The sequence below is a fragment of the Taudactylus pleione genome, unplaced genomic scaffold (assembly GCF_031769625.1).
Source record: "Taudactylus pleione unplaced genomic scaffold, aTauple2 ptg000012l, whole genome shotgun sequence".
NCBI classification, from domain to species: Eukaryota; Metazoa; Chordata; class Amphibia; order Anura; family Myobatrachidae; genus Taudactylus; species Taudactylus pleione.
In genome coordinates this window covers 18,999,676-19,017,315 of record NW_028284415.1, presented here as the reverse complement: position 1 = coordinate 19,017,315, position 17,640 = coordinate 18,999,676, and the positions used below count along the sequence as shown (strand labels likewise).

The window sequence follows — 17,640 nt, the reverse complement described above, 5'->3', positions numbered from 1 at the left end:
CTCAAGTGCTTCTATCACAATATATATATGTGTGTATATATATGTGTGTGTATATATATATATATATAGCTATTTTTCTAAAACAATAGGTTCAAGAACGGTCGGTGGAGCTATGAAAAACTGATTATATATATATATATATATATATATATATATATATATATTATACATACACACACATATGTATAGTAGTTAGAAAAGAAGGCACTCAAAAGGGACTTTAAAATAAAACTTATGTTATGGACAATACATTTTGGCCCAGGACATTATGGTATAGTTAATGAGAGGTTCAGGAACTGAGTTCCTGCTGAAAAATAGTACTGTCTATATAATTATATATATATATATATATATATATATATATATATATATAAACAATCCATCCAAGATATTCAATCAGGGGCTCAGGTATAGATATGACCGGCACTCCATTTAATCAATCATTGATTTTTAATCTCCATAGTGTTATATCTTAAAGCAGCACATGTACCAGCAGCATATTGAAATATTTGGAATATTATACATCACATATTCCCAACGGCCCTTTCGGTGTCAACCGTCTTCAAAGATAGGCAGCACTTCACGGATTTAACAATCGGGCACAAGCTTGCTTAATACATGCAACATTTTAGATGCTTTATTGCATCTTTCATCAAGGCATCTGAAACGTTGCATGTATTAAGCAAGCTTCTGTGGAGTGCTGCCTATTTTTGATGAAATTGTCTGTGGTGTCCCAGCGTCAGGTTGGGCTCTTGGGAGAAGTGCACCCCGGTTGGCTGGATCTTATGTATGGAGTGCCAATCATCATTTTGTGTATATATATATGTATATATATATAAATATACATATATATATATATAATATATTCATTTTAGATTTAAATTGGACCTACACAATCAGAAAATCTAAAGTATACAGTTAGGATCTATTGTATATTTAACAAGAAGATTCTAATTTTCCATAGATGATTTTGACTTAATTTAGCACAGTACATACAAAGAGAGATTTAGGAGAAGATTAATTTAGGTGCAAAGTTTCACACGCGGAGCTATTCAATGAATCTGCATTTTACCCCGCAGGTAACGAGCGCTAACCCATAGATTCCGCACAAAGTGCTGGACTCTATGGGTTTCCACGCTTGCTTAATTGCAGTGTCTGCATTTTAATGCAGATTTTTCTTTGTAGCTCCTGATGCTGTGAGGAAAAATCGACCCTCTGGGGCTTAGCGTGTGGGGTTCCCACATCTAACTGAATCTGGCAGTGCATTCAATTAACTGCGGGGTAAATCCCACGCCTAATTTAATCTCCCCCTATGCATGGTTTAATGTGTGTCTTGGTTTTCCATTTTTGTTAAAGAGAAAAAGAGGTTACTGCCATAAACATACCTTCTCTAGCTCCATAATGAGAACTCCCACCATAATATTCCCACTGTTCGGGTTCCGATCCAAGCTCTTGTGTAGAGTCCACCTCAGCATTCCTGTCATAGAACATTTATTGACCATTATAAGAGAACTACCTCACTTTCATTCTCTCTGTTTTCCCCTTTTAAATATCAAAAGGGACTCTCTCTTTCCTGCAGTATTCCTAATGGAAATGTAAAAAAAAATTAAAAGGTATCGCCGTGCTAGTTTATATATATATATATACTGTGTGTGTATAATAGAGATATATATATATATATATATATATACATACTGTATATCTGTTTTATGCCATTGATGGTGATAAGGCTTCTGAAGAATATAAAATAATTTTATTAACTATCATATCGGCTATATAGAACCATTAGAAATAAAATAAACAATAACAAAATAATTTTTTTTTTTGGTATAGTCCAGAAATCTGCATATTTCATATACTGTATTCACAGCACAACAATTATTGTGTATATAGGGAAAATATAGCTGTATTAGCCTTTAGTTCAGTAGTACATGAATCTGAAATAAAAGCTTTCTTTTAGGAGTATACACTCCATGTTTGCAGGTACAAGTTTCGTATTCCAGGTAATAAAACTGCTCCAATTAGTAGATAAAACTTCAGGTGTCACGGTTGTCTGTATTTGTTGATCTGTATCGGGACTCTTGGGTCTAATGGGGCCTATCCACTAGCAGACATGAAAACGACTGCACGATTACGACATTGTAATCGTGCAGTTGTTTGTCAGTCTGTAATGAGCCTGCACTGAACGATCAGTCGTTCAGTACAGGCTCATCCATCATCTGCAAACATGCTCAACCTCACGTTATCGTCAGTCTGACCAGCATGTTTGCAAGATGATAGATGTCTAAATGACCAGCGGGCACTCACATCTCTGGTAGTTTTGCAAACGATTTATGAACGATTGAACGATAACGATATCGTTATCGTTCAATCGCTAATTTAAATCGTCTAGTGGATAGGCCCCTTAACTGAAGCAGGAGTTAAGCTGAATGTAGGGACTTTAATTAGTCCTTTGCTAATTTAAGAAATACTCGAAGCCAAAGTAGCACTGGCGGGAGGGACAAAATCCAAGACCAGGAACTGGATCAGAACACGGAACTGGAACCCGCAGTTCCAGGACTTGGAACCGATTGTGTAGAACTCACCCTTGGAACCTGAACCCAGGAACTCGGAGCTGGAGCCCACTACTGGGAACTCTGAGAGATCTAGTCAGTAGAGACGCTGAACCGAAACAAGCTAGAGCTGGAATCAAGAACTCAGAACTGAAACCAGAAATAAGGAACTCAGGCCTGCAAGCTAACTACAGGTGCACAGACCGGCAATCTACACCCTGATACACAAAACTGCAAATGGAACCTGTGACTCAGCGCTAGCCCTGGCTACCAGACACCCAGAACACAGAGACTAGTCCCCTACCACCGATGGTATGCTAGTAGATGGACCTGTTACTGGTGGCACTTGCAGGGAGACAGGCACTAGATGTAAGCGGAGCAGTTGCTGAGAAACAGGCACTTTGTTGAATGCACATTTCTTGCTGGGAACAAGGCAATTTGGAGAATGCAGAGTTCTTACTGAAAAACAGGGTAAACAGAGCAATTGCTAAGAAACAGGCACTTAGTGTAAACTGACCACTTGCTGAGAACACCGGAACTTGGAGAGTGCATAGCTCTTGCTGAGAAAACAGGCACTAAAAGTGTAAACGAAGTGTAAACGAAGCACTTGATAAAAAACAGGCACTAGTATAAACCGAGCACTTGCTGAGAACACAGAAACAACTGGAACCAGGGTGTAATCCTCTTCCATAGTTGTTCTAAGAATGAGCTGATCTCTGGAACCAGTGTAATTATGGCACTCGCTGTGTCAATTGGATAATCGGATCATGTGAGTACAACTTATAGAATTTGGTTTGACTGGCAGAATCACATGACAGAATCTAACATGGCTGCACCCACGCAGCCACACTATTTGTTTAGAATAAAGAGACAGAATTCAGTTAAAATGAACGTTCTCCCTCAGCTCCTTTACTTTTTCCAAACCCTCCCGATCTTTGGGCCTGATTCAGACCCACTCGCGAGCGGCTGTCCGCTCGCAAGTGGGTCGATGTTATGGACTGAGCATGCGCACGACGGAGGGAGCTCCGTCGTGCGCATGCGCCAGACGCGACGAGCGAAAGAAAGTCCTTCGCTCGTTGTGTCCGATCAAAGGGGGCGTGCTGTCAATGTTGATTGACAGCACGCCCCCTTTGGTGGGCGTGCCGGGGGCGTGCCTCCCTGACGGGGGCGTTCCCACGGGAACGCCTCCCGTCAGAAGCCGGCCCACTGACATCACTAGTGATGTCAGTGGGAGTGATTTTGGCTCTGATAGAGCCAAACTCACTCCGGAGCTTGCGGTTGAAAACCTCAACCGCAGGCTCCGGCTCGCAAATTCGATGGTCGCGATGGTCTCGACCATCGCGACCATCACAATGCACGCTCGTATAGCCTGTGGGTGGTGACCCACAGCTATACGAGCGTCCAGGAGGACGCTCCATGAAAATGGAGCCCGGCCCTCATTCAGAGCGTGCGCTCTGCTCAGAGCGTACGGCTCTGAATGAGGGCCTTTGTTCCTTCATATGTCTTTACATTTCTGCAGTCTCACACATCCCGTTTCATTTGTGCAAGTAGGCGTCCTCGTGTCCGTCTAAAGATTCTGCAACGTCCTTCACACAGTGGGGGGCTTGGCATTCCAAACTTCATAAAAACATTATATGGCTGCGCAACTAGCTCAATGGACCTCATTCAGAGTCTCTCGCTAGATGCGATCGCTCGCCCCCAGCGTATGCAAATTTGTCAAAGTGACGCCATGGGAAGCGATCGCTCGCCAACGCATAAGCACGCCCACCATGTCTTAGTGTACACCCAATCACACAGGCAGAGCCGCCCACCAGCACACGTCATCTCCAGGAAGTGTATGAAATCATTGGTACATCGAGGACAATCGAAGCGTTCGCAGTGCTTGTGGTTGCCTTACCCTACCTCAAGCACTGCGAGGACTTCAGTGTAAAAAACAGGCATGTGACGTGTACTATGATGCTGCGTGTTAATTATGCACGCCTCTAAAACGACGTTGAAAAACTCAGGCACGCCTGCGTCCGCACCTCCACTCACCCGTTATTAGTGTCCTGCCCCTGTTACCACCCACAAATGGCCTCTCCTGTCACTCATTTCACTGGGCTGTCTTTGCTGGGCGAGCGAGTGGCCTGCAATCGCACACAGTAGTTTGCGCACTCGCAGAACGAAGCATGCGCGCATGCAAACCATCGGGCCGCTTGCGAGCGCACAGCGCTAGCGAGAGACTCTGAATGAGGTCCAATGTGTTTTATGGTGCAATCCTGGTGTGCACAAAATTTGGGCAGAAATTGAGGCAAAATTGAGGCAAATAGTTTGAGGCTGTCTACTGTCTCATCCCTCCTCTGGCTCCCCATAAAGCCCTAGAATGATTTCCTCCCACCCTATTATAGCTTACTCCCTGATTGTGTGGGACGGTGCCAATTGGAAATTTTCAATTGCCCCATGTCCTTCTCCAATTGTTCCGATTTTTCATAATTCCGATTTTCCATCCGGAATGTCCAGAAATCCATTAAATTATTGGAGGGAGGGCGGTATCAGATATTTAAATGACATTGTTCGGAACTATGACTTTCCTTCTTTCTCAGACCTTTACTCTCAGCTGGCCATACCCTCTAGGAATTTTTATCAATCCTTCAGCTTAGACACTTCCACTCTAGGGTTAAACAGCAGCTATCTTCAAGACCCCTCACGACTTTTGAAACTCTGCCTTAGCTGATCCTCGACTAAAGGTTTAATTTCCGGTTTATACTCATTGTTGTCTGAGGAATCACCCCCGTTGAGTGACCCCCATGAAATTGCTTCAAACCAGCTTGAAAAAGGCCAGCGCAGTGGTTGAAACACGTTGCTGTTCTCCTAAATTAACATATCACTGGCAGACAATCTAACTAGGTTCCCAAGGCTAACCGGGACTTGCTAAAAATATTCCTGAGGCTATCCGTGATTCCTGCTGTGATTTTTGCTGGAGCACGTCCTCCTCTTACAGTGTTTCCGGTCGGACGTCCAGTGTAAGGAACACAGACTCAGATTTAGCGCCCACTGTAAAGACAGAGCCTCTGACCGGAGCCGGCATCTGAGTAAAAGGGAAAGAAAGTGCTTCTGCACGAAAGAGGACGGGTGGATTCAGCCATTATACAAATATAAAGGGAACCTGAAGGAGTGTCCGGGACTGTGGGTAAATACAAATGTGATAAATCAGTGTTCAAGCACACACATAAAAAACCTCTATTTTAGCCTCCGGGACTGGATTAGTTTTAAGAGCAGCAATCATACTCTTAAGGGCCGGATGAGCATTATATCATCTAAAGATATCTCAAGCCCTTTCCATTGAAATGCTCTTAAATTGTGAGACATTTTGGTGAAATAAAGAAGAGCATTCATATCCAAGCTCGTACTGCATGTGAACTGTCAATCGATGTTTCCTGTGAGTTGCTATGAATGGAGGTAAAAGTGCAGTAATACAATGTAACTCAGTTTTATATGCGTATATTACTTTGTATTTAATTGAAAGCTGTTACTGATCAATTATCTTTGCTGAACTTTTAGCAAGTTTAGATATAGTAATGGTGCATACACACGGTCAGATTTTGTGTCAGATCTGAACGATAACGATTTTAAAATTTCATATCTGAAAGAAAATCTGACATGTGAGCCTGCAATGATGAATGATGCGCGTTCCTGCATGTCAGATAACGATATCTGACATCGTCTGTGTTTGCAGTCAGATTTTGATGTTTTTGACGATTTCATTCATTTTAATACTGTCTGAAATCGTTCAAATCGTTGATAAAAATCGTTCAATCGTTCATCTGACAGATCTGATCGTGTGTATGCACCATAATGCCAAGTGTATAGCTATATGTGTATGGATTTTTTTGTTTATTAATAAATAATATAAAGAATTTGATATAATATAGGAGTGGTATTTTCCTCACACCAGTGCAGTAATCTTTCATAATAATTTTAGTTTTTCTTAGAGGTTGGCAATTCCTCTTAATTAATCTGCTGCAGGTGTGGGATAGAAAAAAAGAAGAAACTATACAATAATTGTGCAGAATAGGCGCTGATGTTTTTTAGTGATATTGTGGTCGTGTCCAAATATTTTTAATCTCAGTCGGGACGTTATCAATCTCATATGCCATATTGTCATGATCCTGTCTAGTTGTCACCTTTTTGCCTTGAGACTTACCTCTGTCAGCTACTCCATGGATCTGTGTTTGCAATTCTCCTGGGACATCTGCTCTGGCTGAATCATGCTGGCTGTGATATCTCTGTGTGTGCAGACTGCTCTCCTAGCCAAACTGATTAATCACCTGGACCCTGCTCTGTCTGTGAGCATTGCTAGTCTTAATTGGAATCACAGGTGTGGTCCTGATTCTCAGAGCTGCAGAGATGAATACTCCTTTTGCATGCTGTGTCTTGCTCCACTCTGAATGCCACTGCCAGACCACCAATCACTGCCAGACTCTTGGTATATAGATCCTCCTCTAATAGCACTCAGTGCTTGAACATCTCGTTACGTTCCGTGGTGTACAACTTATGCTGTAGCTGTACCTGAGTTCCAGTGTGTCCCAGGCTCCTGCTGGTTCCTAGACCAGTGCTATCTGTAAAGCCTGCTACGTTCAGTTATCCACACGGCTCCCAGGCCGCTCCAAGTGACTATCCACGCTACCCGCTTCTCCATACGGCTCGCAGGCCGCACAAAGTTGCTTCCACGCTACCACTTCTCGACTACGGCTCCCAGGCCGCCCCAAGTAGCTTCCACGCTACCATCTTCTCCAAGTGGCTACCCAGCTACCAGCTTCTCCACACGGCTCTCAGGCCGCACCAAGTAGCTTCCACGCTACCACCTCTCGCCCATGGCTCCCAGGCCGCTCCAAGTAGCTTCCACGCTACCACGTCTACCCACGGCTTCCCAAGCCACAACAAGTAGCTTCCACGCTACCATCCGTCTGCAAGCTCATCTACTGGTACCCCGACCAGCTCAGTCTGCCTACCTGCCGGTCCCAGTCCGGTCCCTCCAAGTTCCTTCTGGTTTCATTCCAACCTCTCAAGTTTCCAGTTCCAGTCACTCATCACCCAAGGCAGTTCTCACTGCTACCCACTTCTTTTATTAAAAGAGCTATTCATGTCCCTACATGGTTCCAGTCCAGCCGGCCTCCAGTGTTTCCAGTTCATCACCTGATACAGGTAACCCTCGAGCACCAATTGTGACAGTATGTTCAAGCCTAACGATGGTGGCGGATCAAGCACCTAATCCTGGATCAAGTGCTGTCCGTAACCTAATCACTCATTTGGATTCACAGGAGGCGGTACAGCATCAAGTACTACAACTTCAGCAAATTCTGACTAACCGGCTAGATGATACCCAAATCTTACCTGAACCCCTAACTACTTTCCATCAACTGCTGGAACAGCTACAGGCTCTTCTCAGCAAAATCTTTCAGCTCATTCCTGAATTTCTTAGAGCTACCTCTGTCTCAACTAAAAACTCTGTCTTGGAATCTCTAAGAACCAAAGATTCTTCCATGCCAAGTGAAGTGAGACATCGAAGTTACCCGCGCTCCAAGCTCTCTGTGGCTGAACGCCAGCGGCGTAAAGATTTACATCTCTGTCGTTATTGTGGAGCTTCTGACCACTTTATCAAGGACTGTTCCCTTTGCAAATTCAGCAGTGGTTCCAGGTGTCAACGTCTCAGTGCCTGTTCCGGTCCCAGCCTGGATTCTGCCTATTCCGGTCCCGTCCCGGATTCTGCCTGTTCTGGTCCCGTCCCGGATTCTGCCTGTTCCGGTCCCGTCCCGGATTCTACCTGTTCCGGTAGGGAACTCCAGTTGGCAACCCCAGGAGGGGTCGCCAGAGTCTCAACCCCAGGAGGGTCCTTAAGTCTCGTAACCCAAGAAGGGGTTTTGAGTCACTCACCCCAGGAGGAAGTCTCTGTCCACGCATCCCAAAAGGGGGGTTCATGTTCCATACCCCAAGAGGAAAAGTCGAGTCAGCTTCCCCAGAAGGGGATTTTGGGTCCCATACTCCAACAGGGAGTGTCAAGCTCTGTACTCCAGGAGGGGACCTTAAGTCTCACCCCGGGAGAGGGTTACAAGAATTATGCCCCAGGAGGGGGTCTCAAGTCTCGCACCCCAGGAGGGGGTCTCAAGTCTCGCACCCCAGGAGGGGGTCTCAAGTCTTGCACCCCAGGAGGGGGTCCCAAGTCTTGCGCCCCAGGAGGGGGTCCCAAGTCTTGCGCCCCAGGAGGGGGTCCCAAGTCTCGCGCCCCAGGAGGGGGTCCCAAGTCTCACGCCCCAGGAGGGGGTCCCAAGTCTCGCGCCCCAGGAGGGGGTCCCAAGTCTCGCGCCCCAGGAGGGGGTCCCAAGTCTCGCGCCCCAGGAGGGGGTTCCAAGTCTCATATCCCAGGAGGTGGTTTCAAGTCCCATTCCCCAGGAGCAGATTTCAAGTACCACACTCTTGGTGGAAGTTTCTACTGTCCTGTCTAAGAAAGAACATCAATCAACTTTGGCTGAATCATCCAATCATTGCGTTAAAGAATCTTTAAGTGGTTCCTTCTCAGTTCCTGAAAAGAATGCTGTAAATCAGGATGATATAGTGTCCATGACCTTCGATGATGATGTGTCCCAGTACACCATATTGCTTAAGCATTATGATGCCCTAATGAGAACCAATCCAGCTTGTGGTATTACTCCCACCAACATCGTCATGTTTCTTTTTATGCACTTTAAAGGAAAAGCCTTGGAGTGGGCCAACCCACTCATTGAGTCCAAGGATCCAATTCTACAAGACATAATAGCCTTCAGTACAGCTCTGCTTAAAGAATTTGCTCCTATGTGTCCGTCTCCAGATACCTGTTCTGATAAATATTCTAGAGTTATTTCAGCACCTTCAGATATTAAACTCGCATACACCGCTGTACTCCCTTCTCAAAATCATATGGTACAGGATCAATCAGTCCGAGAGAAGAAGACTCAAAGAACTTTTAGAGACCAACAACATGATACCATGACAGTTGGTTGTGTTTCCCTCTGCCCATCTCCGGAGTCCTCTAGGTTTTCAAGTCATGTTAACTCCTCTGATCTTCCTTTGGACATGGATTCTGATTCTGAATTCGATCCTGTGCATGACAATACTCCTTTCCTCGACAACCATTTAGTATCAGACCATGCTCTTCCTAGTCATACGTTCTCCCAAGAATTACCAGTAAAAACTACGTTGCTGAAAAAGGAAAATTCTTCAGCTACTCTTCTTAACACTATGCAAATTCCTCTAGGGACAGAGAGATGCTTGAAGGGATTAACCTTTCTGATCGTGGGATATTTGGAGTCCATAGAAAAGGAGGAAGCCAAGTTGTTAATTGAGAGTTATGGAGGCAAAGTTTCCGAGAAGATATGCAGTAAAATCGATTATCTCGTTATGGGTCATTTTGGTGGAAAAACCAAGAGAGAAAGCAAAGAGTCTTGGGGTCAAGGTTATTAAGGAAGATGGCTTGTTTAAGTTGATTGACATTATGCTCTCCAAGGAAAGATTTTTTGAGCAAATTACCTCAGGAAACAGTTTTCCAAACACCTTCTAGAGTTCTCAAAGTTTCAAGTTCTTGAAGATATCGGGCAGGCTCAGCCAAGTTTTTAGAAGTTTTTGTTTTGGTGTCCGGAGTCCACCCATAAGAGGGGGGTACTGCCACGATTCTGTCTAGTTGTCACCTTTTTGCCTTGAGACTTACCTCTGTCAGCTGCTCCATGGATCTGTGTTTGCAATTCTCCTGGGACATCTGCTCTGGCTGAATCATGCTGGCTGTGATATCTCTGTGTGTGCAGACTGCTCTCCTAGCCAAACTGATTAATCACCTGGACCCTGCTCTGTCTGTGAGCATTGCTAGTCTTAATTGGAATCACAGGTGTGGTCCTGATTCTCAGAGCTGCAGAGATGAATACTCCTTTTGCATGCTGTGTCTTGCTCCACTCTGAATGCCACTGCCAGACCACCAATCACTGCCAGACTCTTGGTATATAGATCCTCCTCTAATAGCACTCAGTGCTTGAACATCTCGTTACGTTCCGTGGTGTACAACTTGTGCTGTAGCTGTACCTGAGTTCCAGTGTGTCCCAGGCTCCTGCTGGTTCCCAGACCAGTGCTATCTGTAAAGCCTGCTACGTTCAGTTATCCACACGGCTCCCAGGCCGCTCCAAGTGACTATCCACGCTACCCGCTTCTCCATACGGCTCCCAGGCCGCACAAAGTAGCTTCCACGCTACCACTTCTCGCCTACGGCTCCCAGGCCACTCCAAGTGACTATCCACGCTACCCGTTTCTCCACACGGGACGTAGGCCGCACAAAGTAGCTTCCACGCTACCCGCTTCTCGCCTACGGCTCCCAGGCCGCTCCAAGTAGCTTCCACGCTACCAGCTTCTCCAAGTGACTATCCACGCTACCCGCTTCTCCACACGGCTCCCAAGCCGCACCAAGTAGCTTCCACGCTACCACTTCTCGCCTACAACTCCCAGGCCGCCCCAAGTAGCTTCCACGCTACCAGCTTCTCCAAGTGGCTACCCAGCTACCAGCTTCTCCACTCGGCTCTCAGGCCGCACCAAGTAGCTTCCACGCTACCACCTCTCGCCCACGGCTCCCAGGCCGCTCCAAGTAGCTTCCACGCTACCACGTCTACCCACGGCTTCCCAAGCCACAACAAGTAGCTTCCACGCTACCATCCGTCTGCAAGCTCATCTACTGGTACCCCGACCAGCTCAGTCTGCCTAACTGCCGGTCCCAGTCCGGTCCCCCCAAGTTCCTTCTGGTCTCATTCCAACCTCTCAAGTTTCCAGTTCCAGTCACTCATCACCCAAGGCAGTTCTCACTGCTACCCACTTCTTTTATTAAAAGAGCTATTCATGTCCCCCATGGTTCCAGTCCAGCCGGCCTCCAGTGTTTCCAGTTCATCACCTGATACAGGTAACCCTCGAGCCCCAATTGTGACACATATTCTTTGGATTCCAATCCCGTACAAACCCAAAATTTCCTTCTTCCTTTTGGGTCTCCTAATTGCTAATAAACACCAAAACAAATTAATTTGCTGTATAGTTTCTGCTACCACCCCCTCAATTAACTCAATCATTTCTAGGATCTGGTATACCTCTCGTATGGAACATATGTTTAGTATACTTAATAATTCTTCCAAATCTTTTCACAAGATTTGGGGCCCTTCGCCTGTTTCGCAGAATGCTCCCTCCCCATTCGAGTTAGGTTAAGTTGCCTCATCCTTTTGAATGGTTTCCACCATTTGGGATTTCTTCCTTCTCTTTTCTCTTCTGTTTCTGTTTGTTTCTTCTCTTCCTCCTTTCTTAATGGTCTGCCACACCGGTTTCTCTCTGTGCTTCCTCCCTTCCTCGTTCCTCCTTACTATCCATAAAAGTGGTCACGGGAATGTAATCCATATTTTGGTTACTATTGACCGGGTTTTACTTCTGAGTATTATGTTGTATCTCTAAGTCATTGTTTTTATTAGCTGTAACTCTTCAATAACTTTTATGATTAAAATGGAGAGACAATGCTTCAGGGGCACTGCAGGGACCCAGGAGAGGTGTGGGCATCCATGATATGGTACTGCTGGACCGGATAAGTGAGGCTAAGACCCCTGATGTGTGACATCAAGTATCTTATGCACCACCCAATGCATACTTCCCAACATTCCCAGTTCATTATCGGGATTTTCATGCGCCCAAAAAAAGGGTGTGGTCTTACTACAAAGGGGGCTTTGTCTCACCTTAAAGGGGCAGGCCTCACAGGCCCCCTGTTTTCATCACTCTAGGGGTGAGACCTGCACTCCTGGAGATGCTGGGCTGCCCCCAGGCTCTCCCTGCACAGTGAAGAGATGTACAGCATCCCCCAACTACCCCCACCGCAGGACACTGGTGGAACAGCGGGACAGTCCCTGAATAGTGAGCCTGTCCTGTGAAAAGTGGGATAGTTGGGAGTTACGCCAGTGTAACTGAAACATTAGGGTGATAAATGTCCTCCAATGTCAGTAACAGATTCCTATGCAAAATAAAGATATTGGTAAAATTGCCTGTCCACTCTTGTTGGCGAGCGACCTCAACTGCCTCTTGTAGGAACTTGTTTGTTAGTCAGTGCGCACTGAATTCACTCTATGGAAATATATTACAAGAATGTAGTTCCTTTTTACATGTGTGTCACTACATGCTCTGTTGATCCCACTAGTGTGGAGGAACAATTAAGGATATAGGAGTCTATTTACTAAGCAGTGTTAGGAGACAGAGTGAAAAGTGATAAGGTACCAGCCAATCAGCTCCCAACTGTCATTTTTCAAACACAGCCTGTGAGATGGCAGTTAGGAGCGGATTGGCTGTCACTTTATCACTTTTCACTCTGTCTCCTAACACTGCTTAGTAAATAGACCCCATAGTCTCCTAGTTTTGTCATTCAATTTGGACACAAGTCAATGCATTTCATTCATTCAGTCCTTTCTGTTCATTTATCATTGGAGTAATAATGGATTTTCACTTTATTATCCTTTCACGTTGTTGCCCATAACAACCAATTAGATTCTAGCTATTATCTTCTAGAAGGTGCTAGATAAATGTCAAGTAGAATCTGATTGGTTGCTATAGGCAACAACTGCTCTACTAAAAACTCACGCTATAGTAAATATACCCCTTCCTGTCTGAATGTGTACTGCCAACTGTAAAGTTTGGTGGGGGAGGCATAAAGGTTTAGGGCAGTCTTTCTCAACATTGATCCTCTGGACCAAACAGTTTACAATTTCCAGACCACCTACAAATCCAAAGGTGTATGACCAGCTGTCACTGTTGGGGGCCGAATTTGAGAACTACTGGTCTAAGGTTGTTTTTCATGGTTTGGCTTTAACCCCTTAGTTCCAGTGCTATAGCTTACAATGAGATGCTAGAGAATTGTGTGCTTCCAACTTTATGGCAACAGTTTAAGAAAGGCCCTTTCCTGTATCAGCATTACAATGCCCCTGCACAAAGTGATTGCCATTAACACATTTTACTGAGTTTGGTGTGGAAGAACTTGATGTCACAATCTGGCTAAGGTGATTCTCTGCCACGGAATTAGAAGACGTGGACCCAGGTTGAGGAAGGAACAGGAGACGAGGGGCCCGGATTAGTGACTTCTTCATCCACTAGTACCGGATGTTGGCGAGACCTGACCAAAGGCGCAGAGTCTAAATTACTGGGAGGTGTTCACCAGTTACCCCTCCAAGCGGGAGTTGGGTTTAAGCTGCACCCAGTAAGCAGGTCGCGACCCTTTAGTTAGGTATCCGGCACAAGTGGGAAAATGGAAGAACACTATCACAAGGAAAGCACAGGAGAAAGATATTGGAGGTTTGTACTGAAGTGGTGTATTGAGTACACACTTAGTGGTTCCAGTCACAATGCTGGCACAGGAGATTAGCACTAGGATATAGTACTTGGTAAACGTACTGAGCACACACTCAATGGCTTCAGACGCAGAGCTGGCACTGGAGAATGATATTAATAGATGGTACTTGGATGATGTACTAAGTACGCACGCTGTGGCTTCAGACGTAGAACTGGCACAGGAGATAGGTATTACGAGATGGTACTAAGTACTTCCTTTCCCTACATTTTTCTACCACTTCTTACCTGGGTCAGAATGCAGTCCCGAATGTTGACCGTCAAGGCCACGGAGAATAGCTTGCACCTTCTGATGGACCATATCTGCCTCGGTGGCTGAGAAAACAAGGCATTCACAAATCACTTCCTACCTGATCCATTTTAATAAGACAGTCTTTGTGAGATTTATCTTCTGCTGTATTTAGGAAAATGTATGAGTGCTTGTATTTATTGTGCAATGTAATAGGCTAGGTTTATAGTACATGCTGTAAGCACGGTTTGGGAGGTGATATTGGGTGTTAACTCGCTCTGCGGTCTTGATGAGGAAGGGGAAGAAGAGGTAGAGAAGGTGGCCTGTATTCCCAATTGCACCAGGACCCAAACGTTACACCTTGCCATTTGTGGGGCAATTATGAATGGTAAACCCATTACCTGTAGCCAGGAGCCACTAAGTACCAAATAACATGGTAGTTCGCAGTACAAAAGGACTTCACAGTGCTCTTTATTAGAGAACTAGACAGCTTCACAACACTATTATTCACCTCTACTGAAGAGGACTGCGCAGATTAACCTTTATTGAACTGAATTAGTCCTCCTGTACTGTGTGACCTGCTGTGTCATACGATGGCTGTCAGCTCCCAGCTAATGGTAATTGGGGGATTTTATTTACTACATTGAAGAGCAGGTAAAGATGAAGAGTGTTGTTCAAAAGTGGACATCTATAATGATACAGTCTTCATTGAAAGACGTAATAAATGTTTGAAACAAATAATTGTGCAACATTGAAAGCGTCACTCAAAAAACTAAACTGTGCAAAATATAGAACATATTCATAGCTCCACACACAAAAGTATGGTATTGATGCTGGTAATTTGTTCAGTGCTGTTTCCCGTAATATATACAGTAATATTACCTGAGAGGTCCATAGGGGAGTCATTTATCTGCCAGAGGGTTAGGATGTAGTTTCAGAGTCCTGGAAAATCATTTATAAGCTGGAATCTTTTCAGTAGATCTGTGTGGATATGGAGCATAAACAATTGTTACTAACTTCCTGCGGATTAAAGATAAGGCTTAGCTGCAGTATGTTCCCTATAAATAGATTATATGATTAAAAAGACAGCCATCAACATGTTTAAACACACAGAATATAAATATGTTGATCTACTTGTAGAGAAGGATGGACTATCCCGGTTTACCTTTCCTAAATATAATATTTCTGTTTACTCAGAAAATCATTTAATAGTTGTTCACTGAATGCTGTCATATTTCTGTAAAACTTCCATCCCTAATTTCTGTTTTCAGTGAATAAGTAAATGTATGATAGCAGGAATGTATGAAACATCCTCATTTTTATTCTCTTTACATCATATACTTTAAAAACAATTGTGACCGATCACAGATTTTTGTCACTGATAGAATATCACTCCACCACTCCTAGGGACTCTCTCTCACCATCAGTAACCGCCTATTACTGATTCCTCCCCCTGTACAATGGGCGGGTAACTCGCTGCCACCACCAGGCTCCTACACCGGCACCTTGAGACGCTCGTTCAACACAGGCTCCTAGCATCGGCACCTGAAACCACTTATTTCTTGGTATGCGTGGATGTACTGCTGTAACACTCTCTAGGTAGTGTTAGCTAATTCCCACTAGTCCCTCACTATGGACCAGTCTGCACTGGGTTTCTGGCAAAGGGTCTCAGCTTGGAGATACTGGGCTTAATCCAGAACAGCCAGAGATTGGAGTAGCATTTGGAGCTACTCTGGTAGTCACAAAATACAAGCAGGTGTCTTAAGGTAAGATGTTTACTGTTCAATGTCTTTAAAAAGACAAGTCCCTTGCAAAAGGTGCTTGGGACAACCATAGCATACAGATGTCACAGAAATACTAGCCTTCCTGATGTTCAGAGGATACGCTCTCCCAGGGCTCACATGGCCTCTTTTTATAGTATGAGGACACAATCGTACAGCATGTTGTAATCCTCAAAGACTTGTACACAAATCAGGAAACTGTATCCCACCATATAAATACAACTCGCGTTTCACAGGAACTGGACTGTTGGAAGTTGTGAAGCTGATATTTATTAACCTTGTTTACACTGGGTGGTGATCATAATAAACAAAGTTTTTTAGGTTTAATATTGAAGAGTGCCCTTTTGCTTTTTTTTTACATATAGACAGTATATATATATATATATTATATTTATATATATATATATATATATATATATACATGCAATCCAGATAGGCAGCACTCCACGCAGATAAGAAACACACAGGGATGTGATTAAATCACCACTGACGTTTCGGGGCCCTTTATTGCCCCATTATCAAGGACCTTGATGGCCGGCGGTAATACATATCACACCCAAACACTAAACATCAAAAAAGAGCCAATAAACACTGTAATAAATGATAACTAGTGACATATAAATCTGGATTACCATATACACCTAATGTAGCAGCTGTGGTTATAGGTGCTAAATGTATGGGCAGAGATTGTTATGGCTCCATGCATAGAAGCCTGAAATCTGTTAAAGTTCCACAATAGAAAGTAAGGTGACTTTCAAAGAAATTGTCTTATCTGGATAGATGATATAACAAATTTAAAGCATAATTCTCAGACTGTGTCCTGCTGACCACTGTCCAGAAAAGTGTTTTTAGGAATTTAGAACAATTTTCCACTAGCAATTTCAGTGCAGGTTTTATGGAGTTAATGTCCCTTAGTGAGTGTAATGTGTCCTCACTCACCAACGCACCTCATGCTCCTTCTGTCTCATAGCCAGGTCTGCAATTCATACCTCGTAATAGAGACAACGTAACAGTCTGCAAACTCCGTCCGTCTCGTAACAAAAGGACATTCACTTTTCTTGTGCTGATTTGCAGTAGATGACGCACTATTGCTCAGTCGCCAGATGACAGTGTGGCGGTCTGTCGGCTCCGTCCGTCTCATGGCAAAGGAACATGCACTTTCTTCGTGCTAGACTGCAGTTGGTGACGCACTAATGCTCAGCCGCCAAATGGTGTCCTCTGTGCTGCCGTCTATGCTATTTTGCGGCGATGGACTAGCAGGTCTGTGTTGTTCCGTGAATCAAGCGAGGAGCAATCTCTACACAGTGCTGCGGCAGATGACGCAATGGAAAAACTTTTGGATGGTGTCTGCTGTGCTGCTGCCTGCGGTGTCTCGCAGCAGCGTGTTGGCAGATAGAGATGTCTCTGTGGGTCAGGCTCTGTCCAGCCATGCTCCGTGCAGCTAGCCAAATTACAGACTTTGACTTATCCGCTGCGTGCGCCCTTGTATAGGTAAGTGTCGCAAGACCAGGACTTGTGGTGGTGATGTTAACTCCATAAAACCTGCACTGAAATTGCTAGTGGAAAATTGTTCTAAATTCATAAAAACACATTTCTGGACAGTGGTCATCAGTGGTCAGCAGGACACAGTCTGAGAATTATGCTTTAAATTTGTTATATCATCTAC

General features: G+C 44.6%; 1 protein-coding gene across 4 annotated transcripts in view; it reads right to left on the bottom strand.

Annotated features, from left to right (window-relative positions):
- Positions 1 to 17,640, bottom strand: part of PIK3R6 (phosphoinositide-3-kinase regulatory subunit 6) — a 160,469-nt gene that overhangs the window by 54,441 nt on the left and 88,388 nt on the right. For 3 of the 4 annotated variants that reach the window (XM_088468468.1, XM_088468467.1, XM_088468469.1), the window contains exons 2-4: positions 15,076 to 15,174; positions 14,193 to 14,279; positions 1,386 to 1,477 (exon numbers count right to left, since the gene is read on the bottom strand). In XM_088468468.1, coding sequence (XP_088324594.1) covers positions 1,386 to 1,477; positions 14,193 to 14,279; positions 15,076 to 15,088 — 192 coding nt within the window. In that variant the 5' untranslated portion in view covers positions 15,089 to 15,174. Of the gene's footprint in view, positions 1 to 1,385; positions 1,478 to 6,735; positions 6,877 to 14,192; positions 14,280 to 15,075; positions 15,175 to 17,640 lie in introns of those variants that run through there. The other variant, XM_088468470.1, reaches the window with a different exon arrangement.